General features: G+C 44.5%; 10 protein-coding genes across 11 annotated transcripts; 8 read left to right on the top strand and 2 right to left on the bottom strand.

The window, feature by feature from the left end:
* Positions 1-237: 237 nt before the first annotated feature.
* On the top strand, positions 238-1,800 carry TrAFT101_010621 (uncharacterized protein; the record flags this gene model as incomplete). The annotated part of the gene is made up of 3 exons (XM_024907106.1): positions 238-331; positions 391-1,383; positions 1,490-1,800. 3 exons carry the CDS (start codon positions 238-240, stop codon positions 1,798-1,800), a joined length of 1,398 nt encoding a protein of 465 aa, XP_024755452.1.
* A 1,409-nt stretch (positions 1,801-3,209) lies between these two features.
* Positions 3,210-5,059, top strand: TrAFT101_010620 (uncharacterized protein; the record flags this gene model as incomplete). Its single annotated transcript, XM_024907105.1, has 3 exons — positions 3,210-3,487; positions 3,583-3,756; positions 3,844-5,059. 3 exons carry the CDS (start codon positions 3,210-3,212, stop codon positions 5,057-5,059), a joined length of 1,668 nt encoding a protein of 555 aa, XP_024755451.1.
* A 2,555-nt stretch (positions 5,060-7,614) lies between these two features.
* On the top strand, positions 7,615-8,517 carry TrAFT101_010619 (uncharacterized protein; the record flags this gene model as incomplete). The annotated part of the gene is made up of 5 exons (XM_066129017.1): positions 7,615-7,618; positions 7,696-7,899; positions 8,008-8,069; positions 8,139-8,409; positions 8,483-8,517. 5 exons carry the CDS (start codon positions 7,615-7,617, stop codon positions 8,515-8,517), a joined length of 576 nt encoding a protein of 191 aa, XP_065985147.1.
* A 33-nt stretch (positions 8,518-8,550) lies between these two features.
* Positions 8,551-10,970, bottom strand: TrAFT101_010618 (uncharacterized protein). The gene is made up of 4 exons (XM_024902847.2): positions 10,299-10,970; positions 9,807-10,190; positions 8,988-9,739; positions 8,551-8,927 (listed from the first exon to the last, which is right to left on the bottom strand). Exons 1-4 carry the CDS (start codon positions 10,544-10,546, stop codon positions 8,785-8,787), a joined length of 1,527 nt encoding a protein of 508 aa, XP_024755449.2. The 5' UTR covers positions 10,547-10,970; the 3' UTR covers positions 8,551-8,784.
* Positions 10,971-13,670: 2,700 nt separating this feature from the next.
* TrAFT101_010617 (uncharacterized protein) lies at positions 13,671-15,436 on the top strand (the record flags this gene model as incomplete). Its single annotated transcript, XM_024901362.2, has 3 exons — positions 13,671-13,925; positions 13,978-15,256; positions 15,327-15,436. The coding sequence occupies 3 exons, from the start codon at positions 13,671-13,673 to the stop codon at positions 15,434-15,436; spliced, it is 1,644 nt and encodes a 547-aa protein (XP_024755448.2).
* Positions 15,437-17,133: 1,697 nt separating this feature from the next.
* TrAFT101_010616 (uncharacterized protein) lies at positions 17,134-17,310 on the top strand (the record flags this gene model as incomplete). Its single annotated transcript, XM_066129016.1, has 1 exon — positions 17,134-17,310. The coding sequence occupies one exon, from the start codon at positions 17,134-17,136 to the stop codon at positions 17,308-17,310; it is 177 nt and encodes a 58-aa protein (XP_065985146.1).
* A 786-nt stretch (positions 17,311-18,096) lies between these two features.
* Positions 18,097-18,444, top strand: TrAFT101_010615 (uncharacterized protein; the record flags this gene model as incomplete). The annotated part of the gene is made up of 1 exon (XM_024910341.2): positions 18,097-18,444. One exon carries the CDS (start codon positions 18,097-18,099, stop codon positions 18,442-18,444), a length of 348 nt encoding a protein of 115 aa, XP_024755446.2.
* Positions 18,445-19,058: 614 nt separating this feature from the next.
* TrAFT101_010614 (uncharacterized protein) lies at positions 19,059-19,436 on the top strand (the record flags this gene model as incomplete). Its single annotated transcript, XM_066129015.1, has 1 exon — positions 19,059-19,436. One exon carries the CDS (start codon positions 19,059-19,061, stop codon positions 19,434-19,436), a length of 378 nt encoding a protein of 125 aa, XP_065985145.1.
* An 804-nt stretch (positions 19,437-20,240) lies between these two features.
* On the top strand, positions 20,241-22,251 carry TrAFT101_010613 (uncharacterized protein). 2 transcript variants are annotated; one of them, XM_066129014.1, is made up of 3 exons: positions 20,241-20,447; positions 20,900-21,684; positions 21,743-22,251. In XM_066129014.1, exons 1-3 carry the CDS (start codon positions 20,365-20,367, stop codon positions 22,195-22,197), a joined length of 1,323 nt encoding a protein of 440 aa, XP_065985144.1. In that variant the 5' UTR covers positions 20,241-20,364; the 3' UTR covers positions 22,198-22,251. The 2 variants fall into 2 exon arrangements, with proteins under 2 accessions (XP_065985144.1, XP_024755445.1); XM_024910340.2 differs by having other exon boundaries at positions 20,241-21,684.
* Positions 22,252-23,525: 1,274 nt separating this feature from the next.
* Positions 23,526-24,910, bottom strand: TrAFT101_010612 (uncharacterized protein; the record flags this gene model as incomplete). The annotated part of the gene is made up of 3 exons (XM_024910810.2): positions 23,526-24,020; positions 24,110-24,725; positions 24,834-24,910. 3 exons carry the CDS (start codon positions 24,908-24,910, stop codon positions 23,679-23,681), a joined length of 1,035 nt encoding a protein of 344 aa, XP_024755444.2. The 3' UTR covers positions 23,526-23,678.
* Between the last annotated feature and the right edge of the window lie 2,938 nt (positions 24,911-27,848).

Raw genomic sequence — 27,848 nt, 5'->3', positions numbered from 1 at the left:
TAAGCTTCCTGAAGCAATTTAGGCGTGTTGGCGATAGCTTAGTTAAAGAGGATTTGGAGATGCACGTGACCACGCGCCACAGTCGCATTTGCGCCGCGTCTGGGCTTCCGTCTGTCTTGAATCCGTCAAACCGGCATCTTGCGAAAGCTGCCACTAATGCTCGTATTGCGCAGAGCAGCTCTTTTACGCGATATCAATCCCTATAGAAACCTCTGTAGCTCGCTCTTTAAGCGGAAAATGGCTACGCAAAATCCACCAAAGAAGCGCAAGGATCCCGGTGCTCCAATCTCCCCACCTCCCCTCAAAAAGACCGTGAAGAGCACTACTACAAGTACGGCTGGGTATTCTTGAATAACTGGCCGGCTACCGGTGGCTAATATTCGCTTACAGAGTCAGCTATTGCAGGCTTTTTTACACCAATTTCTCAAAAGCCCAAAGATCGAACGGTCTGGTCAGAACGAAGTCCTTCAGAGGATGCTCCCCCGACACTGCTTGTTGGCAGATACCAGCCGGAAAATAACGACAAGGGACCCCCAGACAAGCGGAGGAAGATAGCTGCGTTCGATCTCGACTCGACTCTTATTACTACCTCATCAGGAAAGAAGCATGCGTCCAACGCAGCAGATTGGAAGTGGTGGGATAGTACAGTCCCGGATCGACTACGCAAGCTCTATGAGAAAGAAGACTATCATGTGGTGATTCTTTCAAACCAGGCCGGATTAACGCTTCACTTTGACGCAAACCACAAAGGACCAAAAGCTAATGCTCAGAAACGCGTCACTGAATTTAAACAAAAGTGCAGTGCTGTATTAACTAGCCTTGATCTCCCGATAACGGTTTATGCGGCCACGGAGAAAGACATTTATCGAAAACCTAGGAGGGGTATGTGGAAAGAAGTCTGCGACGATCTAGAAATTTCCGAAGACGAGGTAAATCTGAAGGATAGCTTCTTCGTTGGCGATGCAGGTGGTCGAATCGCCAGTCTTGGCAAAGGAGCCGGTGGTGCAGCAGCACCGGCAGCAAAAGACTTCAGCTGCTCTGATCGCAATCTCGCACATAATGTTGGCATCGACTACTTGACACCCGAAGAGTTCTTTAGAGGAGAGAAGCCCAGAGACTTTGTTCGTGAGTTTGACCTATTAAGCTATACATTCCCAGAGGAGGACGGGTCTCTCGACATTGCTGAAGACGTCTATGAACGGAAAAATGATCAAGATGTCGTTATGTTTTGCGGCCCTCCCGGAGCTGGGAAAAGCACATTTTACTTCAAAGTCCTCAAGCCTCTTGGGTATGAGCGAGTGAATCAAGATACGCTAAAATCTCGCGACAAATGCATACAAGCCGCCAGAGAACTACTCAAAGATGGCAAATCTATAGCTGTTGGTACGCGCCATCTCATACTCTTATACTGTAGTGTTGTTGCAAGGCCACGTGCATTCCAGCTTTATCTGCCACTTGGATCTGATATAAGGCTAATATAAGGGAACAGACAACACCAATGCCGATCCTGACACGCGGGCGCTATGGATTGACGTAGCTAAAAAGGCCGGTGTCCCTATTCGGTGTCTCTGGTTCTCAACACCCGTTATAGTGTGTGAGCATAATGACGCTGTTCGAGCGAATAATGCCCTATTAAATCCAGAAGCTCGACAGAGTCTTCCTAAACTGGCTTTCACTGGATTTCAATCAAGATTTAAAGAGCCGAAGGAAAGAGAGGGCTTTCAAGATGTCACAGAAGTCAAGTTTAAATTCCGAGGCACCAAGGAGGAGTATGTGCTTTGGGGCCAGTACTGGATCTGAACGGACAGTGCATGGCAAGGCTGCTGTTGCAGGCCTGCTCCTCGCCGTGTGGCCATCCGGTCGGCCAAGCCGACGGTGTTGGTGCCCACCAATTACCACCAACTGCCATTAGACTACTCGTGATTTCTTATAAATCAACATACACAGCAGTCTACACAACAACACTCCAATCACATTGATAGATAGCCACCATCACCGGACGAAAAAATGACAGCCTATCACTGGCCACTTCTGTGGACTATGACCGGGTTCGCTGCACTTGCTCTGAGCAATTGTTTTGTGAGACTTCAAACGATAAGCTCAGCGAGAGATGAGAGCACCACCGTTTAGAGCAAAAGGCTATTGCGATATAGGGCCCAGGAGCCACTCTTTCTACATTTCCTATATTATATGCAACCGGCTTTTTTTCTTCGCCGAAGAGCGGCAATTGATTTCTCTCCACCACACCATTGATGACGAAATGTTCGATTCCCAAAGCAGCTCAATGCGACATGGTCTAATGCAACCAAAGATCTGGGGTTGCTGCCCGGCCAGGTTCACCCCAGTCGCATAATACGTGAGTGCTACTTGCGCTTCCACATCAGCCAGGATAGCGATAATCAGCTAGAAGATAATACGGATATGGATTGCAAAGTTAGAAACATATTTTCAGCGAACGTACACCGGAGGTTGTCCGATCCCCCGCACTCTCCAACTTCGTGGCTTCCCCCTCACTCTTCAAGGCCCCAGATTAATTAGATTTAGACTACTTGGCGGGCCGCCAGACTGCAGACTAGTAAAACGGATCACCAACAAGCCACAGCTAGGCACTGATATTGGTCGCTCCGTTCTATGTAAGACCGGCGCTGGGAATCCGGCATGAACAGCATACGATGCGTGGAGCTGCTGTGGAGTGTGGAGTGCATGCTGGCGGCTAGCTGAACGGTTTTAGAAGGACGATATGCGGGGCTGGGCCAGTTTTGCTGGTCTATTAGCCAGGGATTGACATCATGGCGGTGCGTTGTTCGAGGCATCGGCCAGCCTTAGGCCACGAGTTGAATGCAACTCAGCAGCTCGGCTGCAGGCACTGAGTGGTCTTGAACTATTAGAGGCTAACTCTGGTATGGCAACACAACCGTCCGAGACGCTCCGACATTTTGCAAGTGTGGACACCTCTAGCTGAGAAAAAGGCTCCTCGTGTGACCATCTGGGGCTTCCCTTGGTCTAAGGATTCTGAAAACTGTGCGATGTGGGCGAAATAGGTATATAATGAGATCTCCCTCCTCTGCTGTGAGATTCTTAGACCAGCACTCTCTGCCCGTGCGCATCTCAAGTTTTGTCTTTAGCTTCTGTAGCTACCAGATGCTTCCCTTGCTCGTCTTTACCACGGTGTCAGTTTCTTATTAATTACTTGCGTCAAGACCGCCACCATGGGTGTCGGGGGGAAGAAACCCGTCAATATCTTCAAGTTGAAAGACTTGGGAGAGCCAGAGGGAGCTCTGAACTGGCGCCTCTGGTTTGCCGTCTTTTCTTTTGGCCTACTCGGCGCTGCGCGAGGTATCGACGAGGGACTGATCTCTGGTGCCTTCAACTCGGCCAATTTCAAATCATCTATTCACTATGCCTCATACGATACTGTCGAGCAGGCCAACATCAAAGCCAATGTCTCTGCCATGGTCCAGATTGGATCCGTCGGCGGTGCGTTGTTGTAAGTCACGTCACCGCCTCTTTTATGCATGGTTTAGTTCTCCACAATCGCTTCCATCGGTTGCTAACGAATGACCACTATTGTTTTTGCTATAGTGCCTTCCTAATTTGTGATCGTATTGGCCGACTCAATGCTACGCGAGTGCTGTGCCTCATCTGGGCTGTTGGCATTGCTATTTTTATGGCTGGCGGAGTGAAGGGAAATTTGGGCGCCATCTATGCCGGTAGATTTATCGCCGGCCTTGGCGTGGGACAGACGCCGGTCGTAGGGTGAGTCAAGAACCCGAGTTAAACCCCCACTTGTGTCCTTTACTTGTGCATAGTTGTGTACGACTAACACGATGCATCGTTGCGCAGCCCCATTTACATTGCTGAAATTGCGCCCGCATCAATTCGTGGTCTCTGCACATGCTTCTTCACTGGTGCTGTCTATCTCGGCATATTGCTTGCTTATTTCGCCAACTATGGATGCCAGCTTCATATCGTCAGTGGCAGCCCGAATCAATGGCTTGTCCCCACCAGTTTACATATCATGATGAGTGGAATCATTTTCATTCTTTCCTTCTTCCAATACGAATCGCCGCGCTTTCTCGTCAAAGAGGGTAAAATTGAGCAAGCTGTCTACAGCATGGCTCGCTTGCGCCAGCAGTCTCCCGACAGCGAGTACGTCAATCGCGAGATAGCTATGATTCAGATTGGCCTTGACCGTGAGCTGGAAGCTAGCCAAGGTGTTGGCTGGTTTGGTAAAGTCAAGGAGCTGCTTCTCAACAAGAGCAACCTGTACCGAGTGTATCTGTCATCCATGGTTCAGCTGCTTGGTCAGTGGTCTGGCGCTGGATCCATCACCCTGTATGCGCCGGATCTGTTCAAAATTTTGGGCGTTACTGGAAACAGCGAGTCTCTTCTTGTTACTGGCGTCTTCGGCATCGTCAAATTCGTGGCGGCAATGATCTGCGCCCTCTTCCTCGTTGATGTTATCGGCCGCAAGCGTGCTTTGCTATGTGGTATTACACTCCAGACCATTTCCATGATCTATGTTGCCGGTTTTCTTACTGCCGTACCTCAACTCGGAACTGTCAAAAACTTTGTCTTGCCTGAGTCTATGAAGGGACCTAGCCGAGGCGCAGTTGCCATGATCTACCTATCAGGCGTCGGCTGGGCGCTTGGTTGGAATTCTATGCAGTACCTGCTTACGGCTGAATTGTATCCCCTTCGAGTTCGTGCTCTTGCTACCTCGTGGGCTATGACCCTTCACTTTGCCAACCAATATGGTAACTCGCGCGCTTTACCCGTTATGCTGCTCAGCACTTCAGAAGGAGGAATCTCGCCCATGGGTACTTTCTGGTGTTTTTCAGCTGTTACCTTGCTAGGTGGTATCTGGGTGTGGTTCTTCGTCCCCGAAACTGGCGGCCGTTCTCTTGAGAGCATGGACCGCCTGTTTGACCTACCGTGGTACAAGATCGGTCTGTATGGTAACAAGGATGCCGAAGAAAAAGATATGGCTGTTGATGAAAAGCAGCGGGCTGCCGAGGAAGAGTTTGGCAACGCGCAGCAGGTTGAGTATAAGGCATAAAGTGTAGATGAGATTTGAAGCTGGTTCTTACAATACTACTCGCTGGTATGGCCTAGAGATGATAGCAACTGGACTATCTAGCTACAATGATGAATGATATTATGACAAAATATTTATATTTTCTGAACCTCATGATTGTGATATGTTGACTATTTCTCATAATCGACGAAATAGCGTTGAAGCATCATCTACGGACTATTTTCGTTCCTATTACTCTGTAAGTACGATTTCTTCCGACTCTTCTTTCTTTATTGACCCACATATCTAAAATAGAAATAGTGGCGCTGGATATCAAGCTGTTCTTGACCAACACTGGTAATCGCCACTAGCTACCTTGTTGGTTGCCATATGAGGCTTATTCGTCTCGGAGGTTGTCCGGACGGCTCAGGACTTTTAATGTTCAATGTAATCTCTTAAAGGGCGAAATTTTTTTTTAAGCTGCTAGTGAAGGGACTAATAAAACAGTAACATTATCCCTTTTTTAGATGAGATTGAAAGATCTAGATACCTTCTTTTCCTGATGGACAATGAATGATTTCACCATTATCAACACCTGGATCTATCTTTTTCTGTACATGTCCTTTATTCTAGGCTGTGGCGATACAGTAAGAGCGCTATCCTCTCCCCTTTCGGCCCTTACTTATTAGCTCAAAGTTGAATCAGACTTAAACAAGCCACCAGATGATCTCCGAAATCCCCATCCAACATGCTCCGTGTTTGGCTGCTTGGCAAACTGCTACGCGCCTTCTCCAACATTTGTCCTCCACTAGCCCCTCATTCTTCCCCACGTTTCTTATGGAGGTAACATTTGATACCAATTATGGATATGTATATGCAACTTATCGGGACAGGTGGCTATAGAGAGTGTGCAAGAGAGACTTTAAGTACATCACGGCGATTACTTACCTCGATTTTTTAAACGGGTTTAATGACTACTTAATATTGTATTGATTTATCTCCAGGTCGCATTAATGAATGAAAGGATGATTAAATGTGCGGAGACTTCTTGTGAGAGAATAAGAAGAATTGGAGAACAGGCCGATCATCTCCGTCATATTATCGTGCGAAAGCCGACGCTAATATCCTTCTTCACAAGTGGCTAGATCCGGCGAGGATCCAGGTTTCTGAGACTCGTTCTCCAGCTAAGATATTAGCGGCTTGTCTGCCTAAAGAATAATCCGGTAGTAGGTTTTAGTCTGCTCGTTCATCGCTTCACGTCTTCTATGCCAGACACTATAGTCTACCAGATATCCTATTGGAAAATATACTCTATGCTGCTGACAGCGGCAATAGGAGACCTTTGAAATGGTACTGTCTATAATTTTACAGCTACTTCTGTCAAAGAGTGCTTGTCCCTTGTATTATTGTACTAGGCCGACTAAATAAATCTGGATGGCTCACGCTCTCTCGGCTTCTTCACGGCTCTCCATTCGAAACACCATGAGTACATAAGACCTCACCCTTTCTCACCCCTCTTTCTCCTCTTCTTTTGCCTACAAGACCTTTATTCTCTCAGTTGTACCCTCTGGACAATGCCCTCTCTAAGGTTTGAAAGTGACCATATAACATGGAAGCTAAATATGTCTTCACGTCTTGGCATTTTTACCCCTCGTAAAAAGTCTGCAGACTGCCCTTTTGGATGCCGAAGACGGTGTTTTCTCACTCTTTAATGATGTCAGACGCTTAGTTAAGGTAGTGGCGATGTATATGCTTAAAATAAGGCTCATACAACGCAGATAGTTTGCGCGTGAGTCTTCTCTCTTTTTGGAGGCATGATCCAGCTGTTATTGCGCTTTACAGTTATTCAAAATATCTCACGTGGGTTCAGGATATGGCATGAATGGTTGTTTTCTCCGAAAATGAGCAATTTAGAATTTATTTGTTCAAAGACCTGGGATGTAAGCCAAGACGACCCTGGGAGGATCCATTCCCTTTGCTGAGCTGGTGATGCCATGCCTCTGTGCTACCTTCGAGAGTACTGTATGAGAAATCAGCGTCACAGCGGATATATTGCGTTTACTGGTAGGAATATTACGGTATGATTTGTGTCATACAAGGGTTCCACCACATTTTCTTGGCCATAAGCACATATATAAAGAATGGCACGCCCAGCACCCTTGTACGAAGAAGGCAAAGCGAATAGTTTATAAATTTGGTCAATACCTCTACTCGCTACTCAATTATGAGGTCAATCATGCGCCCACTATACTATCTCAATTTTGCCTTTCTCTGCATTCACATCTGCTGCCAAATACGACGATAGTAAAGCGACAAGGAAATCGTTTGACCTGAAGTAGCTCACGCTCAGAGAGTCCAGAACCCGAAATACAGTGGTCAATTGTCGAAATCACCAATTCAAGGGAGTAGAGGCATAGAATTTATCGACTAATGGCAAACAGGACTGGCGCGTTTGGCTTGAGCAGGATTGCAACCCAATTTCCTTCTGGCACGACATTCCTCTCTATCCTGACGAGAAGAACAATAATATTGTCAATATCTACGTAGAAATCCTCCGATGGACAGATGCCAAGATTGAGACGAAGCGCAATAACCTTATGAGTGAGTGATGCGTATTAAGTTGTTGTCTGTGTCTGTTGCTGGTCAACAAACGAGATGCTCATATGCAGTTCCCATAGATCCCATCTATCATGACGACAAAGATGCTGTTCCTCGATACGTGGCTGGCATTTGGCCGCATAAATCCTACCCGTTCCTTTACGGTTCACTTCCTCAGACCTGGGAGAACTCTAACATTAAGCATAACTTTACTGGATATCCTGGTGATAATGATCCTATGGATGTGAAAGATATAAGTGCAACCGAGTCAGTGCTAGAGAAACGTGATTGAAGAACTGATCAGCTAAAGGGTTGTCTTCAAGCCTTTGATGTGATCGATAGTAAGTCACTACTTTATATACCGCTGAGTACCAAAACTGAACTGGGTTTAGCCATCAACGATCTAGAGGAATATCGACCTGACCTTAAGCAAACCTTTTATGACTGGTTCGTCGTAAGTACACCCTTTGGAGAAAACCCTTCACTGTATATCAAAAAAAGATACCATTTTAATTACAACTAGTGCTACAAAGTTCTTCGCAGTGGCAGTCTCAATACTATATTTGGAGACAAATTCCAAGACTCCAATACGGCACGCGAAATCGTTGGCGAAAGTCACGGCTTCTGGCAAGACCTTATCAGCGGCAGAAAAGACGCCGGGAAGATTAGCAATTCGCAGACTTCGCAACCAAGCATGTGTGAGAGTTATATCGCAAGCAAAGATGCAAGCAAAGAGTTTGGCCTTCCGAAGAAATCCAAGATTGAACCTGCTGCGCTGAGGCCTGTGAAGTACGGTAAGTGGTTCTATTTAGATGAAAACTTTGAGGTAATGCCGGAGCAGGATATTGATGTTGATTGAGAACAAAGGATATCAAGGCAGAAACATAGACATAAATTATTAAGTAAAGAGATTTGGCAATATATAAACGTTGTAGGCGTAATATTTACAATTCTTTTTGCCTCGGTCTATTAATCTACTCATGATGATCTAAATGCTATTCATGCGTCCCATATTACCACAGATCTTATCAGTTAAATGCCACTTCAGATGCTTATTATTTGTCTAGATGCAATGAATACCCAGAAATGAATGAGGGTAGAGGGAAATAAAAGGGAAAGGGCCATTATTAGTAGAGACACTACAGTCGTCTTCGTCGGTGGTCGTTATTTTAGTCGTACTTGTGAGTCTCAAACTTGCTTTTCGCCCGGATAGTAGGACCGAATCTGTAAAGAACAAAGGGAATTGGAATCAAAGCTAGAGCAATGAATCCTAGCAAACTGGTAGCCCAGTGAATTCCAAGGCCTTCATACACTAGGGACAATGTTAGTAATTTGCGGCGAAGATTTTCCTAACTGCGATTCAATTACTTACTTTGGATGGTGAAAAGAGGAAACACTCCTGCGAAACCATATCGCGCCAAACTATTGGCACTAGAAGCACTCGCGACAACGTTGCCGGTATACGTGTCGGAAATGTATTGGATAGTGCTAACAAAGACGCACAAGTTGCCCCAAGCAAAAGGAATGATGGCTACTGCAGGGCTTGCCCAGGAGATGTCCTTTCGCGCGGTCCAAGCGAACCAGAAGAGACCAATGGGCAGTCCAAAGCAGCCCATCATGGCGGGATAAAGCCGGTGCTCCGGAGGAATTTTGTTAGGAGGGTAGTTGGGAACTTGCTTTCGGTAGAAGAAGATTTCGCAGGCCATGATGGTGGCAAGGCCGAGGAAACAACCAATGACAATAGCTAGGAAAACCAAGCCGGACTGTTCAGTATCAAAGTGATATACCATACCAAAGGAGTAGGGAACGCCACCAAAGAAGCTGAAAAGGGTACCAAAGTTTATGGCGACGTAGAGGCAGATGAACGAAACGATAGGCTCGGTAAAAAGCATAAGGAGAGGCCGAACAGCGGCCACTACGGCGAAGGTCTTGATGCGCTCGCTCACGGGAGGAAGTGGAGGTACCTCAAGGCCACGCTTCTTAGCCAGACGGCGCTTGAGAATGGGGTGGAAAGTTTCTCCAATGAAGCAGCCCAAGGTGATGGTGAAGGCGGCGAAGAAGAGCATTGTCCATTCGGTCCAACGCCAGCCCTTGTCGACAGAAACAAAGGAGCCAATAACCGGTCTATGGAAAGCAATTAGAACCATGGATCCAACCTAATGCTGGGTAGAAAAAGGGATGAAAGGCTTACCCTAGGCCAGGTCCTAAGAATGGAGTGAGGATGAACATGGCACTCACAGGCCCTCTTGTCTTTGGCAAAAACGTCTCTGAAAGCGATCCAGGGGCATTGGCCAGCACAGGAGCCCATAAGAACCCGGTAAGGAAACGGAAGAAGCACAAGGCGCCAAAGTTGTGGACAAATCCTGCTCCAATGGTGAAGAAAGAGCCGAGAAGCATGCCTCCCATGATAACAGGATAGCGACCAATCGTTTCGGAAAGGGGGCCACCAATTACGGGGCCAAGGCCAAGGGCGACGACGTAGAGAGTAAGAGGCAGTAAGGCGACGGTTCGGCTTACACCAAATTCCTCTTGTAGAAGGCCGACAGAGGAACTGGAGATGGATGTGGCTATTGATCTGTGCGTTTGCCATGTCAGTATTGCTTCTTGAGAGCACTTTCTTCCAGCTCTTGCGAGTACAAAAACACGGTGGCCGGCGTATGACGGCTAGTACAGTAAAACTCACATTGTGAGACCCATTGTAGATATAGTAAACACCATCAACCCTTTCCTCCACGCAGGCCAGTTATACGGATTATGAGGGTCATTGTCCCAGTCGAGAACTTCCTGCGAAACCTGCCCCTTCTCAGCATCGCTGTTGCTGTTGCTGTCGCTGTTGCCAAACTGGTCTTCCGGCTTTGTCACCAACGTTTTGTCGTCCGCCTGTATATCCGACAAGGAGGAGCCATTCAGCACTCCTTCTGGAGATGTCATTCTGCCTATCTTTGTTTCCCCGCAGAGGAGATTGGTCTAGTTGAATAGCCTGCGCGAGCTGAGCCAGTTGTTGGAGAGCTTCTACTTGCCCCCTTGGCCCCCGTGGATGATTTGCTCGATAAGTCGTATTTGTAGAACCAAGATCTCCCCACTCTTTTCTTCTTTGCTGTTTCTTTCCTTTTACTTTTCCTTTATTTTTTTTGCAGGCCCCTTTAATATGCTGTGTTATTGATGTATTTCGGCGAATAGGTTGAAGGGCGAGCTTCTAGTAGCAAGACTGCTTGTCGTCCATCCCATCTAGAACCAGGCCTACCTCAGGAGATGGAACACACCTGCTATAAAAGAAATCGCACTCGCCCTACTCTCCCTGCTCAGCTTCCCTCTTTATCCCTTCATTGCTAAGCATGTACTATGGCACAATAGACACCGGCCAAATGGGGCAAAGCCTAAGATCACCGGCGACGGCCCGGGTCCGGAAAAGTGAACATTTTATGATTACTGAGCAGAATCATTGCCGAGGCAGAGACTTTGAATTTTGTCGAATAGCAAGGCGCGAATGAGCGCCGCTATGCCACTTTGGAGATTTATGATTACTATTCAATATTTTCGGTGGTGTTGCTTAGGCGCAACAAGCAGCGTATTTGATTAGCCATTGCGGCTTCGATTTTATGCCTGAATGATTCCATTGGGGGCACGCTTTGTAATAACGTAACAGCTGAAGGCCAAATGGAGTAGCAAAGCCCGAAAGTTTTAACGCCAGACTTGGTAAAGAACATTTTGGCTTCAAGGAGGAAAAAAGATCTTAGCGGATCCGAGTGCGAGCGTTAGTCTGGCGGCTTGCAAGCCGACAAAGAAACAATTTACAGCTACGAAGAATAGGCATGACCACAATATTGGCCGGTGTCTGAACTTTTGCGTTGATAAGCTAGTATTGGATAGGGATTTTCAAGACTCGATAAAAACGCCCGTGGAGATGGCAATCTCCCACGTGCGTGAGCTGGATGGAGACTCGTTAGACGCTTCAGCCCAGGCAGCTTCATTTTCAAGAGGGGCGTATCACTTCTATTTTCGTTCGTACAACGCCGTGTCAAGGTTTGGAGCATCAAAAGCATGTATCTATCCATTAAGTCATGCGACTGCCATATATTTGGCGCGATGTAATCCCCAATTGGTGTTTGAGCATCTCCGTTCTTCAAGTCATTGTTAGCCTTGTTGGCGAATGATCTACCGTTAGCCGCGTATTATTGACCTATACAACAAGTATTCTGACACTAGATATCAGCTTGACTGAGGAATTTTCTCAAGAATCTCATCAAGCACTTGTCATTGATATAAAGAGTGTACTTCTTGGCTGCAGCAATACGCGGCCTAACTTCAGTAATCATCGGCCATGCAGCTGGAAGCAACGCAACCGAGAAGCAAAATGATGGTCGAATCAGTACGGTAACATAAAAAAACTTAATCTGAGCTCATATGAGATTCAGTGGAGCTTAGAAATCATTGAGAACAGTCTGGCTCAATCCTGCAGTGTACTAGACATTTGTTGAGCTTAGTGCGTTGCGCAAGTGGTGAAGGCCAAATTCTAGATTACTATATATATGCCCGAGACTAATCGCTGGAGGCACATCTGACGGCTTCCGGACATGCATAAGAGCCGGGCCGTAGCGTCGATGACAGACTGGATTACGAAAGAGGCGTTATATAGACATATCAGGCTCAGAATAAGACGTCTAACCTTGAATCTCTTGATTTATCAATCTGCTAGCCACTAGAAGAAGAAAATGTACATGTAGTCTACCTAATATCCTCGTATTATGTCATTTCAAATTGTTGCTTCATCTCTCATACTGGACATGCTTACAAAGTACCCAGATTCAAACCACAAGCCTTGCTAATAACAGCTCCTTTACCCAAATTAGAAGCAGCCAAATCGGATAGCACAGAAAAGAGGCAATAGCCATGCCTAGGAAGCGGTTCGTATCCCAGCTGGCGATGTGCTAATCTCTCAGTTTCTGAGGATGACTGCTAGCAAACTAGTGAATTATTCCTGTTTAGTAGATCAACTAAAAAGTGTTCGGAAGTTGCCAGAGAGGGCTTAACAGTATATTCACACAATCAATATGGAAGCTGAGGCTAAATTTCCTTCTTGGTATTGCTTCCTGAAATCTTTTTTTCGCCGGCATATATATTAAATGAGATATTTATATAGCTCTAGCGCATAAAGATGCAACCTTTCAATTCTCCTCTGCTTACTTTTTATTTAATAATACTAATACTATCACAAATTATTTTGAATTCTTTTTTTTAAGACTCTGTAAAGACACGATAAATGAAACAAATGAAAAGAGGCGCTGCTGTAAAATTGGCACAAATTATTCAGTAGATACGAGAGTAGAATGTTATTGAGATATGAAGCCAGTATATACAAATAAAAAGCGATGATAGCGAGGACTATGAGAAGTCAGGGGACAACAACTCCTCCTCCTCGGGAAATAACAACACTTCTAGCGGCGGGGATCAGGGCGGCAATAATTAGTCGCATTGGGGAATAAGGATGCAGCTTTGTTAATGTGAAGAATGCAAACGGGCCAAGATCATAACTAGCAGATCACGCTTTCTGCGCCTTTCTTTTGTGTTAGACGTTTAATAGCTTGCACTTTATTAAATACTTTATATCGCTTCTCTGTATTTTATTATAAGAAAATGAGATAGCCGTGATCTATTACGAAATATACACTACAGACAGGGCATTTGCTTAAGTCAGTGGAATTGCTTGTAATCTATCCTGTATTTACACGCTATTGTCGGGGCAGAATCATCTATGCATATCGACATGTTCGTTATTATAGATTCAGATGACAATGGAAGGTTTTTAAATATTTTATCTGTGTAAGCTTCAAACCCGTTATCCTATTGCCTGTTGGTTTTAATGCTAGGCGCAGCTGCGTGCGTTATGTCAGCAATCGCTGCTGCCTAGTTACATTCCTTACGCTCGATATTTATGCTTGAACCACAATGCCCAGGAAGAAGATCAAGAAAGTGTACTCTCTATTCTATATTCTCTCTGGAAGATCCGTTTCTGTGTTTTGATATCATCAGAAGAGTAATGAGAACTTCTGAGAAAATGTGGAAGCAAATCGCCCAAGAAGCGCAGGCGCTTCGTGACGAAACACTTGCTGAAGTTGGAGTAAATATTGAAATCTCGGCTGAGCTTTCAGGAGACATTACCCATATCCCTAATATAATGTTATCCACAAGCAGCGCTAGAATAACATCTTTAGTGCCTCAAGAGATTGTGTCCTTAGTGTCTAAACGCATAATCTCCGCTCAAGAGGTGGCTCGGGCCTTTCTGGAAAGAGCCGTCCTTGCTCAGAAGCTTGTAAGTAATTTACACCTTAGTCACAAAGTTAATTGCCAACCAATATTGGTAGACAAATTGTCTCACTGAACTTCTCACTGAACGAGCCATCTCTCGTGCTATTGAGCTTGATGCTCACCTCTTGCATAATTCTGTTCCGCTTGGAGCGCTTCATGGTTTACCAGTGAGCATCAAGTCTCACATCGGCATTGCAAATCGACCTCTTTCTTTTGGCTACTGTGCCCCATTCTGTTCACGTCCACGCCCTGTTGCTGATGCGCTAGTGGTCCAAATTCTTACGCGAGCTGGAGCCATTGTCCATGCTCGAACAACAGAGCCCCAGAGCATGATGCAACTTGAATGCGCGTCCAATCTCTATGGTGTCACCACGAATCCATATTCCAACATCCTTATGTCTTCAGGCGGTTCTTCAGGAGGAGAAGCTGCGCTGATTGGATTGCGCGGCTCCGTATTAGGCGTGGGAAGTGATGTAGGCGGATCAATTCGCGTCCCAGCTGCTGCTTGTGGAATTTATGGGCTCAAGCCAACCGCATTTCGGGTGCCAACTACTGGCTGGAGTAGCACTCCGCCAGGAGCTGATCCAATAGTCACTGTGTTAGGACCGATGAGCGTCAGCTTGGAAGGCATAGAAATGTTCATGAAAGTCGTGGCGGCTGCAGAGCCATGGCACATTGAGCCAGCAATAATACCACTACCTTGGAGGGCGGTCGATATTGCTCCAAGCAGGGAAAAGCCATTGCGTTTGGGGATTATATGGCACGACGAAGTCGTCAAGCCCCACCCGCCAATAACAAGAGCGCTAAGAGAGTTTGTAGATAGAGTGAGCAGTGTGCCACATGTGGAAGTGGTGAAACTTTCGCCATATAAACATGATGAGGCATGGGCCATTGCATCTAGCCTTTATTTTACTGATGGAGGTGAAGCCGATATGGCTGTTATGGCTGAATCTGGTGAGCCATTGCTACCCTTGACGGAGTGGATTATGAAAGGCAACCCAGGTGTAAAAAAGTTGGATCGAGATGAGTTAGAATACTGGCTAGAAGAACGAGAAGAATTCAGGTTGGAATACTCGCAGCACTGGAACAACACTGGAATTATGAATAAAGCTTCGGGTGCTTGGGAAAACACTGTGGATGCCATCATCTGTCCCGTTGCGCCCGGGGTGGCTACGAAGCATAACACAGCTAAATACTGGACATACACTGCCGTGTGGAACTTGCTCGACTATCCAGCCCTGGCCTTTCCGACTGGTCTAGTTGACAAAGCAAAAGATGTCAAGGAGAATAGAAAGCGTTTCATGAGCAATTTGGATAAAAAAAACTGGAAATTGTGTGAGTCAATCCCCGATTACGCTACTTCCCGTAAAATTGCCAAGCATGGACTGAAAGCGGAGGATTGCAGATGACCCCGAGCTATTTCATAATATGCCAATCGGTTTGCAGATGGTTGGCCGAAGATTTGATGATGAAAAGATTATTGCCATTCTACAGTTTTTGAAAGGACACATTTAACATCTATTAATTATCTACGGAAAAAAAAAATTCCAACATGAAAATAGTTAACTATAATATTGCATCGTAGGCTACATTCTTCCATTTATATGAGAGGTTAACGGTTGAGAATAGCATGTGCGGTGGAATAAATAACCTGTATTTGTCAAATCACGCACTGCTTGATACACTCTCAATTTGCATACAGAATAGTTGGTTATAATATTGCCTAAACGACAAAGTTCTTTCGCGATTTTTGTTTCCACACTTCGACTTTTAGAACATGATTTTGACTTCTGATACTGCATCTCCAAAAATACACCATCCTGCGGGGCTACATGAGCCGCAAGATGTAAGATAAGCAGTGAAGCGCCCAGCCTATGAGAAATCACGTACTTGAATTCACCGACTGTTGAGACTTATCATACTTCTTGGAGCCTCTTCGCACACTTTGACTGCTAATCCTTCAATATTATATCGCAAAAAGCGGTGATAATTTCCTGTCCAGATAAGACCGGATATCTTTAGCCACAATTGTAGTGAAATTCGCTGTAGAAATTCTCTCTGTCCGAATTGTGCGTTGAAAGTACATGGTCTAGTGGGGGTTTCGACACGGTTCAGCGTAATAGTTATAAGCTCAGTAATCATTCATCTAATGCCGATCGTCGTGCTACTTAATTTAATATTTAATTCTCAGCGGCGCTTGTGTGGCTTTTACAAAGAATTTAAGAATTATAAACGTAAAAATTAAAATAAAAGAAGTTTGTTATATCACGAAAGATGAAAGCCAAGACGACATCACCATAAACAGTTCGCGAGACGTTGACGTTACATATTCTGATAGATTAGTAGCTATGAGTTTGGACGTCCTCAACATCGCTTTAGTACCCCAAATCAGAAACTAAAAACTTAAACGAGTCTCTTGATTTTGATCAATAGATAATAATTCACATTCCTCTAGTGCTTACTGAGCGAGCTATTCAGTAGAAGTGATGTAACAGTGAGAGGTGAAGTCTATAACAAAGACCCCCTTCTACTTGCTTTCGCAATTCACCTTTCATTTCCATCCTTTCGCGTCTCTATACATCAATTTTTCGAAATATGGCGAACCAGAAGGAAATAGAGGCTCTTATATACGAGGCCCTTAATAAGCAGAAACAGGGCAATCAACATTCATTGTGGGACTGTCTTGTGGTACGAAGCTCTGAGGCTTGTTTTCTTCGGCTTGGACTAATTACGACAAGCTTGTAGGACTTACATCTATCAACCAAGGGCATTATGCGGCATACCTATATAAATCGGCCCTAGAGACTACTGCTATTGAGTCTAAACAATTATTGTGGCGGCGCTACGCGGATGCACTCTCAGAAATGCTTATAGTTGTTGGATTGCCAAAGACATTGAACGCGCTTTACTCAATGATGCCCATGGTTGAATCTAATCAATTTGAAGAAGTCAGACTGGGAAGCCGATACGTCAGCGAGAGGCTGGCAGTACGCAACACTAACACATCATGACTGGGCCGACCGCTATAAGGAGATTGCCCTGTACGCACCTGACGTAGTAAGTGCATGCTATTTCTAAATACTACTAAGGGATAAGGCTAAAACATCTCAGCACATATTACACTGAATCTTTCGATAGAGAAGTTGTTGTCAGATTACTCTATGCATGATGGACTTGCAACAATGGCATTACTATTAACGGTACTGGTCACAATGAATTGTTCAATCCAGGCTTCATGGTATGCGGATGGATACCTAAGGCACGGCGGTGAGAAAGAGAGCCTTCGTGGTGTTGTTGAGTTTGCGAAAAAGATCGCGCATGATGCCGGTAGCGAACTCCCTGCGGACTTTCCCAGTGTAGAGAACATGCTGGGCGGAACACCACCATGATTCGAAGGCAGAAGTGGAAAAGCCTCGGCGCCTTCAAAATGCGATAACTCTGGCCTTTTTAGCAATAAATTTGGCTAGTTTGATTGGCATGCGATCATTCCAAGCATGCATAGCGCGATATTCCAAGCATGCATAGCGCGATAGTAGCTTTCTGAGATGCTTTCGCCATTACAAATAAAAATAAAACAAGTGATAAGCTCGAAAAGCTTTCTTCTTTCAGTTCTATATGCAGGCTAAATTTGTCTGAAACTAAAATACGGAATACATGCAAGTTCTTGTTACCATCGTCTTTAACGAGGCAGTGAAATCGTTGCTATTAGAACTAAATCCGATCCTGCGACCCACTTGCGGTGACAAACGCCGATAGATGTTCAAAGCCCATCCTAGCTTTCGGAGCGAGCACCTCACTCAAGGTGGTTCACAGCCGGGTATCCCGCGAAATCGTCTGAGTCTCGTTATTGAACACTTTGATGTCATGTAATTATTGACAGGTGGATAGTATCTCCGTCTTAAACTCCGGAATAAAACGAAGGGACAGAAAGATGGATAGCGGTGATAGCTTCGGCGCTACGACTCGTCGGCTTCTAGAGTTAAAAAAAGCTCTCTAGAATTTATATATATATATATATTCCATTGTCATATTGAAGGATAAAGTTCATATTAATTCTTCAGCGTAAAGAAAAAGAAAGCAGCAACAAGAGAAGCTCATCTTGCTCACTCCCTCGGCCCAGATATCATCACACTTCTACGCCTGCAATCCGAAATCAGCAAAAAGGCCATTCAAATATGTCGAAAGGAACAGTCCTCATTACTGGAGCTTCCAGCTTTGTTGGTGCTCATGTTCTGGAGCAGTTTCTCTCTGAGGGTACTCCGGTCAGGGGAGTCGCTCGTTCTCAGTCTTCAGCAGATCGCATTCTTAAGATGAACGCTCAATATGCTTCACTTCTAAGTTTCGTCATTGTACCGGATATTACGGCTCCAGGAGCCTTCGATGATGCAGTTAAAGATGTTGAGGGAGTCATCCACATCGCTTCTCCATTTACCATCGACATTAAAGACAACGAGAAAGATTTGCTTATTCCTGCGATCGAGGGCACTACTCAAATACTAGAATCGCGAGGCGGCCAAACGTAATGTAGGTGAAATTGACGTTTACTGGCACCACTTCATGGGGCAAATAGACTGCGAAGTGATGGGTCCCAGGCGTGGCAGGTATATCAACCTCGACAAAGTCCAGCCAATCGCCAAAGCCATTGCGGATTGCAGCCTTCCCAAAGGCTTATGTCTTCAGATAATGCCTTTGTAATGAGAGCTTGAACGTCACTGATAGATTGCTCTAACCTTTTCCTTAACTTCTCTTATGTGTGCTTATTAAAAAAAACCCATGACGTGCTGTATCTTTGATCGAGAAACATTTGCTTGAATTGTTAACTTACCTCTTGCCTTTTGCAGGTAATCTTCATCCTTTACTATACATTAAGCAGCCTAGGTGGCTTTACAATTCCTCTTCTTTTGGAATATTTCCTTGACAAGTACGGGTTCAGAACTACATTACGGATATAGTCTCTCAGCGTGTATAGTCTCTCAGCGTGTTTTGTACCTCCAAGGCGCTGGCTGAATCAACTGCCTGGAAGTTCGTTGAAGAAAAACAGCCTCGATTTACCATCTCTGTCATCAACCCACCTGTTATCTACGGCCCTAACCACCATTACATAGATAATCTCAGTGAGCTCAACACTTCATCCGGCATGTTCTATTCTCTTATGAACGGCTCTCGCACTGAAGTACCACCAACCTCGACCTGGGCCATTGTCGATGTGCGAGATGTTGCTCTTGCTCATAAGATAGCCTATTATAAACACGAGGCAGGTGGCCAGCGATATCTCACCACACTGGGCATCTTTAGTTTCCAGCAAATTTGTGACATTCTGCGGGAAGAATTCCCCGAGCTTCGCAACCGCGTCCCAATTGGCAACCCTGGGGAGCCGATCCCTGACGTTTACAATGTGGATAACACAAAGGCGAAATCAGAGCTGGGCATAGACTTTATCTCACTGCGACAGATGGTTATTGACACTGCCAAGAATTTTTTGGACATTGAAAAACGTATCGCCGCATCTGCTTAGAATGTTGATTTAGCTGCTTTTTGGGCCGAAATGGAGAAATGGAGCTGAGCTTATATGATATCTAAAAGCACTCTGGATATTTAGCCTGTACGCAATAGAATGTAGAATCCAATTAATAGAGTAGATACAATAAGATTCATACATAGAAATAGAAGTGTATTTGAGCACCCATGAATTGTATATATTGTGTGCTCTTGATAATTGTGTTGGAGAATAGAAAGAATATGGATCAAGTTACTAGGTACATGGAGCTTATATGTTGATCCCGCAAAGACAGGCCGTGTGCTGTTTTCTGTACACTTTTCTCTATCCTTTAAGAATACTTATTCAATAGAAAGAAAGGACACATAGTATATACATACACAGAGTACAGTAGAGTAATAGGCCCCCCGGGGTCACTGTATGTAGCACTCTATTAAGCGGCATCCCATGGTAGAAGGGATTGTTTTTGGATCTATCTTTGCTAAACCAGAATATGTCTCGTATTTTGTTTAGTGCATTTACTTTAGATAAAAGACTTTCGTGGAAAGTGATGGAGTGGAGATGCAATGTTGACATTGTATGGAGATGGTTGAGTGTAAATGGCCAATGTCCGCTGTAAAACTGTCGCCAACAGCGCTACAGAGCTGGAACCTTCATTGGGCTGCTTAGGTAAGTCAAGGCAAATGCGCTGGCCAATCAATCAGCTCAGCCGGGCTTAGAGATTAATCGCTGGCGGTGAGCCCATCACGTGATTCTATTTACGGCGCTCGTCCTCTGGCATCGCGACACTGCGGGCATTTCTGCTCACGGCTGCTGGCATCCACCGTCATTCACCATCGCCAACGCCAACACCGACGCCTCGCAGCATTCGATACCAGGTCTCGTCTCGCTCGTCTCGCTCGTTCGCGCTTCCTTCGCATCCGGCCCACATGCCTCGTCTTCTGCCATGACGGACGCTGCAGCACCGCCCGTCCAGGGCGCTCACGCCAGCGAAAGCGATGATGCGACGCAGCCTGTTTCCTCGCCTGGGTCAGTGAAATAGTTCTTAGGCGCCTATCGAGCCATGTGCTTGTGTGGAGAGCCGTGCCGCTCCGCTCATGGCATTTCTGCAGTCGACAGTTGTCTGTGAAGCAAGACCGGGAAATTCCTATACATACCTGACACGCTTGTCGTCACCGCCAAATCTGTCAGAATGGTAGGGGTCTTGTTGGCCGCGGATAGTGAGTAGCGGTCCGTCGTGATATACGATGGACCTGCGTAAGGCACTTGTTCGCGATTTGCGTCGCTGTGCGATACCTTGCTCCTATCTTGCCTCCTTATGCCAGTACTCTCTCTGCAGCAAATGCCATCTTGCGATGAGCGGCGAGACTTTTCCTAAGCGCCCTCTCAATTGGACCTGGCATTCTTCACCAAGATTGACGCGAATACACGACCGAGTTTGCTCTCGCTACTGTCTGGATCGCTGACACGTGAATTTCTAGATACCCTTATGCGACTCAAGACGTCCAACATGCGGATGATTCTGATTATGATGAAAACAAAATGAAGAATGAGCACGATGACGGAGAGTCGACCGAGTCGGATTCTAGTCAAGAGAATGAAGAGGCTTCAGAAGTCGATGTGACGTGTAGAAATACTGTGGTAGCTTGGAAGAACGCTGATGGCCGGACCGAATGCACTGACGATCTATCCTTTGATCTATATATGGATATCTCAACCAACACTGCTATTTTCAAGCTGTATGGCTATATCCTTCTAAAAGGCAATAGAGGCAAAAGCGGCAAGCAGGCCATTTATTTATTCGTATATCCTGAGAGCATCCGATCCATCACGTTGGAGACTGTCCATGACACGCCATCTCAACCATTGACCAATCTTGAGGCCAACTACCACTCGTTGTGTTTTTCTCTGACGAAAGAGCCGTGTCTCGTTGTCCCTAAAAGCAGTATTCTAGAGTCTCGACCGAAGACTGCAGCCCTCCTAGATTCAATTCGAGCTCTAGCCACCGCGGCAAATTTTACCGTTTCCTTGAGCAACACCGAGACTATCACATCGACGCTGCAGAGTTTAGGATTAGTCGCCTCAGTCTTTTCGTCGACATACACTGGCCATCGGCCGTCTACGAATGCCAGACGTGCCAACCTCACTGCACTGTATGCTGGCAGAGGTGGTGAAATTGTTCACACGAATGATGCTACTGCAAGTGCTGCCGTACAACCACCTCCATTATATAGCGAAGCTGCGCCCGGCCCCAGCCAAATCTCCAGTTCGTCCCCGCCACTCCGGCTTCTGATGAATTTCCAAAGGCTAACGTAGCATTTTAGATAAACGTAAACGCGAAATCTCCGACATCGACCATGATCGCTCTCCATCAGCTAACAGTCAAATCTTACTCATTCTCAAAAATATCTGTGCTCGCCTCGATACTATAGAAAACCGTATGATTCGGCTTGAGGACAAAGTGACGGAGGCATTGGATGTTGACCGCACCACATGCCGATACGGAACAGAAGAAAGAACAGAGATAATAGAAGTGGTCGACAATAGAATTGATGACTGCATAACTGACCTAAAGGTCGAATCTCATGACATACTTCAAGAGCTTAAAGACGAGGTCGATGATACACTAGAGCGACTAGATAATGAGACGAGCGAGAAGATTGAGCTGCTAGAAAATGAGATTGAGGAAAATACGACGAAGCTAGTGAAGAAATATTTGAAGGAGAAGCTATCAAATGCTAGCTTGCGAGTGGACGGGACTGTATTCTTGGACATTTAGACGTCACAGAGCTGCTCGGTCAATCTGTTGCAGCCACAATATATAATATGAGCTATAGGGCTTTCGTTTCTGTTCATTCATTTTGTGATCTGAACGCAATACTTCATGACTCATTTCACCACGAGATGTCATATCATACCTATTCACTATTATCTGTAGTTGCCACGACCATGTTTCAAGTAGTTCTGCTGAAGCAAGTCCAAAATTTGTTCGCCTTGCAAAGTTTCTTGAGGCAGTTAACTCATCTCTGCTACCCGCAGTTTCTGTTCGATTAGATGTGTACCCATCCTCGCGAAGATCCAGTACGATGAAGACATAGCTTAATCTAGAATGCGCATTACGACCGAGACGACACTCAGAAGAAGATTTTGATGAATGCAATGCGAAAGGGAGCTACTTACATAAAATAATGGACAAATTTACTGTCAGCCATGCAGCTACAGGGTTGCGCTCATCTACTGTGAGTTTTGAGATATGGCTCTTGTTGTTGATTTGGAGAGAGCGATTACGCCAAACAGCGGTTGAGATATAAAAGGCCATTGCTCAAAAAAAAAAAAAAAAAAAAACTGTACCGAAAGAAGAGGATTGTTACATATTCGTATAATGATGCATTGAACATTGATTATTTATTATCGCAAAACTTTCCCTCCTTTTCCACCAATTATTTTCGGTTACTTGGTGTATATTAGTCTCGGTATTGTCTTATTTTTGACCGTGAAACACGGCAGCTCCATTCAACAGTTTTCACAGTCATTTATGTATATTAATAACCCTTAATATACCTGTATCATGGGATTTAAAGCTAGTTACACAGAAGATATTGTATTACTACTGGTCTTTTGTTTCTGCGCTAGAGCAGCAGCCTCAAGTTCGTGAGACGCTGCATTCGCAATACCATTGTTGGGTCAAGGTCATAGTATGAGTCGAGTCTTGCAAGACACGCGTAAACGCCAAAGTTGTATGTAGACTAGGCAACCCCAAAAACGATTACCAGTCTCGTGCAGGAACATACGCAAATCGGTTTTCCAGCACAACCTTACGGTGCACTGTCAAACATAGGCATTGGGGATTTGAGAACATCGGCTAGTGGCAAGGAAACACAACGTAAATTAACACCTCGCCCCTGGTCTTAGCCTGTTGATGTGGAGATTGCTTTTCTTCTTCTCTTATAATATATATCATGCTTGACCATCATGTACATCATATCCATCACGATTGTTACATATAACAGCTAATTTTCTCAGCCATTGTTGTATAAGAGCCTACAGGCACGTTAAATTTCAAGAATGAAATCACGCGATAATAATAAATTAGAACGGTATTTAAGCCTTCCATGGCATATATCTAGTGATTCTTTCATTGATGTGCATAAAGAACATAAATAGTTCCAGTCTTTTTAATTTCCTGTTGTGCTTTTCGCCAAGATCTCTACCGAAATGAGAACCGAACGCCTCTATATCCGCTTGCTCACTTCATCTTTCCTAATATACCCACGGCAGTTCATTTCCGTACTGGTGCTCAAAAGGGACATACTCGAATTTAAAAGACTTAGAAACCATAGTTGGTACGCGAGCAGCAGCATTCGCACTTATAGCGTCAAGTAACGGCCCGCTACTATCCACGGCTGATTCAAGATTAAAGCGGGATAACCGTTGCCAAACTCCTACTTTACCTTCCAATTCGCTCTGATACGTACTAAACGCCTTGTTGACCTCTTGCGTAGTGGGATTTGGGTTGTTCTGCAGGAGGGATGCAAGTTTATTTGTGAGAGTTGCAGCCGCTTCCATGCCAACATTTGCAGCTACGCCCTGTTTCGGTGAGATCTGGACCCCATGTGCGGTTAGCTTGCAGGAAACAACAGAAGAGGAAAAAGGGAAATAATTAGAAGGAGAAGATGAGTCAATATACTTGCCTTATGCACAGCGTCTCCAACCAGAGCAATTCTTTCATGATGCCAGAGCTGTGCAATTCCTTCTTCGTAGTTTGCAGTGCCCTGGGCGTAGCGCTTGTCCCAGATCTCTTTAAATGAAACCTGAGGTGTTAGTTTAGCATCATAAAACTCTGCAATATCGCTCTCTGTGACAACTGATGAAAAGGGGATTTTTGTAGTGGTTGGCGGAATGCGTTTGTAAATAAACATGTGAGTTTCCTTTTGAGAGGGAAACGCTTGAATTAACCACCCATCGCCGTGCACTTCAATACCCTGTCCTGATGTTATACCGTCTACTAACGGCCCTCTTCCGAAAATTCCTTTATATGAAGCTTCATAAGGGTTTTTCAAAAACAGGCCGCTAGGCGCATGTTGGCGAATCTGGTCACGAACTGTGCTCCAAATTCCATCTGCACCAATAACAATGGATCCATTATAACTGGTGCCGTCTGAAAATTCCGCTGTTACGCTATCTTCTTGAGGGATAATGTTTTTAAGCTGTTTCCCGGTGAAAACATGGTTATCGGGGTCATTAAGACCGCTAAGAAGTGTATTGGCAAGGCTGCCGCGATCCGTAACAACGACAGGGTATCCATGGCTAATAAAGAAAGAGTCAGTTGAGAGAAACCGAATGAAGAGAAAAGAAAAAAAAAGAAAAGAAAGGGAGAGAGGGAGGGGAAGGGAAAGACTATTTTATAACTCTTACATCTGATGAGTCTTAGAAAAGATCGTATCTGCACTAAGTTGCTCTCCTGAAGGTGCACTGTGAATTATGCCCGTCATTGGATGAGAAACTTCTCTCAGTCTGTCGAGAAGACCTAATTGATGCATCATCCTAGTGACTTGGGGCCACAGAAAAATACCAAAGGCAGTGGTTGGGGAATAGTAGGTCGCTTTTCAAAAAGCAAATAATCGATCCCAGAGGCTTGCAGACCATTAGCTAGGAAAAGCCCAACAGGGCCCCCCCCAATGATAATCACTTTGAAAGTCATGGATAGAAGTAAAAGATAAAAGAAAAAGTAGTCAAACTACTATACTATAGTGTTCAAGCTTTATAATAGAGCAGTGCTAGAAACCACGTCAATGGAAAATAATACAATGAGTGGTTTGATAAGCAGTACTTTGCAAAGAAAACGAGACAGAGAGAAATAGAAGACCATAAGGCCTTTATTTATAAGCGCTTAGACTAGAATAGAATGGCCAACAATACGCCTAATAATATGTTGCAAACAATAATTGTTGAATCATACGCCATCTAGATTACAGACAAACGGAACGTTATTTCAACCGAAATCTCATAAATTAGCTTTCTTAAGTCTAGTGCTTATTATGATATCATAAATGATTGAAATAGGCCACAACCTATTGGATATATTGTATACACTAGATAAAGCAGTTACAGTTGCAGCTTTTAGAAAATTTTTAAACCCTTGTTTCTCTCTTGATCTCTTTCTGTCTTCGGTGTTATTCTCCTCTTACTACACCCAATCAGCTGTTAGAATTGAACTACTGGCTTTACCGCACGTTGCTGTTTCTTCAACGTTGTATTATTTCGTATATGTGAGTAAAGTGGAATTGCAATCTAGTCTTGTCCCTGCCCAAGTACAACCCTAAAAGTGGTAAAGACTGCGAGGCCGATCACAGCGCTAACGCTATAAAGGAAGAAACCATAACACAACATCTGCAAAGTAACTGTATTACATACTAGTATAATGATAACATGACTCGTATGGTGCAATAACAGCTCCTACTGGATGAGACATTGGAGTCTCCTACGGAAAACCTGTCTCCCTGTTAATAGTCTTAGCGGCTTGTGTATAAAGTGCACATCAACAATGTGAATGTATATAGTATTGGAAAATAGGCAGGCTTGTTGAATGTGCTATTTTCGGGCCGAAACCATTTACGGATGTGAACATATAAAGCAGAGTATTTTTTTTTTGGCGGTATGTTTAAAATATATTTCAAAAAGAAATTAAAAAAATTCATGAAATACAGACGTATTACATATGTTTTGTAAATATAACATTTTCTATTCATTTAAAAAAAATATACATTTTTAATAACCAAGATGCGTACATGGAGATTCTATTTGATAACATAAGATACATAGTGTACTACAAGTTACATAAACCAGCAATGTACTTCGTACTTCGTGTAAAACTGGATAAATGGCTAAATACTATGTATGACAAGACTAGCTGAAAATGACTAAAATCTTATGTAACTAGATATTTTGCGCGGTCTCATCCTGGGTTGTGGCACGGATAAAATTGTCCTGGCAAGCAAGCGGAAAAAAGAATGGCACTGCAAGATGAATACGTGCATATGATGATGATAAATATGAGCACTAGCGTGAGCAGTTTAGTGCGGTTGGTATGTGCGTGCTGTGGACTTTTGTGTGCTGATTAGTTGTCCTGTCTTGGTTTTGTTTCAAACCCCTTGCCTATGTGCAAAAGTCTCTATCCAAGCCCTTGTCAGAATCCTAGGCCTAGTAGGTGCCTGCATGGTGATGACAGCTATACCCCAATAAACCCTAGTATAAATACTAAGTAAAAAAGATTGTCGGGAAGGAAGAGAGCCGGCTATCCGAAGTGAATCAGCCGTAATAAAATAGTTTAAACAGTTGCTAACTAGACATGACGTCCTGCAGGATTTCAAAAGCGCGGGTCAGCTATACCAATAGGTGGTTAAAGTAGAGTAGGATTGGAAGGTGTGCGAGGCTAAGCAAAGGATTGTATTGCAAATAGCGTAGGACTGGAAGGTGGCTGATTTTGCGTGACAGACTATCTTACAAAGTGAGTAACGGCAATAGGACATGAAAGTGACTAAGTTATGCAAGAGGTTGTTTTGGTAAAAACAAAGGATGCGCTAATTCTAGCTGATAGCGATCGTATCTTACGCCAGCTGATCGGTCTTGCTTTTAGCTTCCTATTGCAGCAAAAGACAAGCAGACATAAGCGCTTTATTGCTTAGGGTGTTACAACCCGGTCGCTTGTAAAAGTTGGATGCCTCATAAGCACCTAGTTGCGTTATAGTAGTTGCTTTAATACTAGTGATTATTAGCCTAATATTTTGCCCTTTTTGGCTTAACGGCATAACGGATCGTTGTATAGAGACAATCTAAAAGACTTGCCTTATCTAAAGTGACACAAAGCGCTAGCTAGAAAATTAAACATGCAATTATGTATATCGATACAGGTCGGAATACTTTTGAGTTGTAATAGGCTCCCTTGTAAATTGATAACGGATAATACAGGGTCTATTTGCTACAGCAAGCCGCTCCCGCAATACAAAAGAGACAAGAACTGAGAGAAGATGGAAAGTCAGCTCAAAGGCGGAAAATAATAGGCAAGGATCCTAATAGGATTGAAGGATCCAAGGATGGATAGCAGGGATGAATCTTGGAAAAATATGAGAAATCGAGAGGCAGTGCGAGTAATAAAGAAGGTGTAAAGTAAAATGCTAGAAAAGAAACTATTACTTGGTATCCAGGGTAAATAGTTGATGACTAAGAGGTACTGACCGGGGTCATGACAAGATTACAACAAAGATCTTCTGTGTATCTAGGCAAGTTCTTATAATGCGTTTAAAGGAAACAAACAACTAGTATTTTATATGCAGCCCGTTTGCTGCAATAACTGCCTCGCAAAGGTCGTGCATAGTCTCTAGACGCTCATAAAGGAATTCTATTAGCACCGCTTCCCACGCCTCCTTTACA

This window comes from Trichoderma asperellum, chromosome 6 (assembly GCF_020647865.1).
Source record: "Trichoderma asperellum chromosome 6, complete sequence".
NCBI lineage: Eukaryota > Fungi > Ascomycota > Sordariomycetes > Hypocreales > Hypocreaceae > Trichoderma > Trichoderma asperellum.
This window is presented reverse-complemented; position numbering and strand designations above follow the sequence as displayed.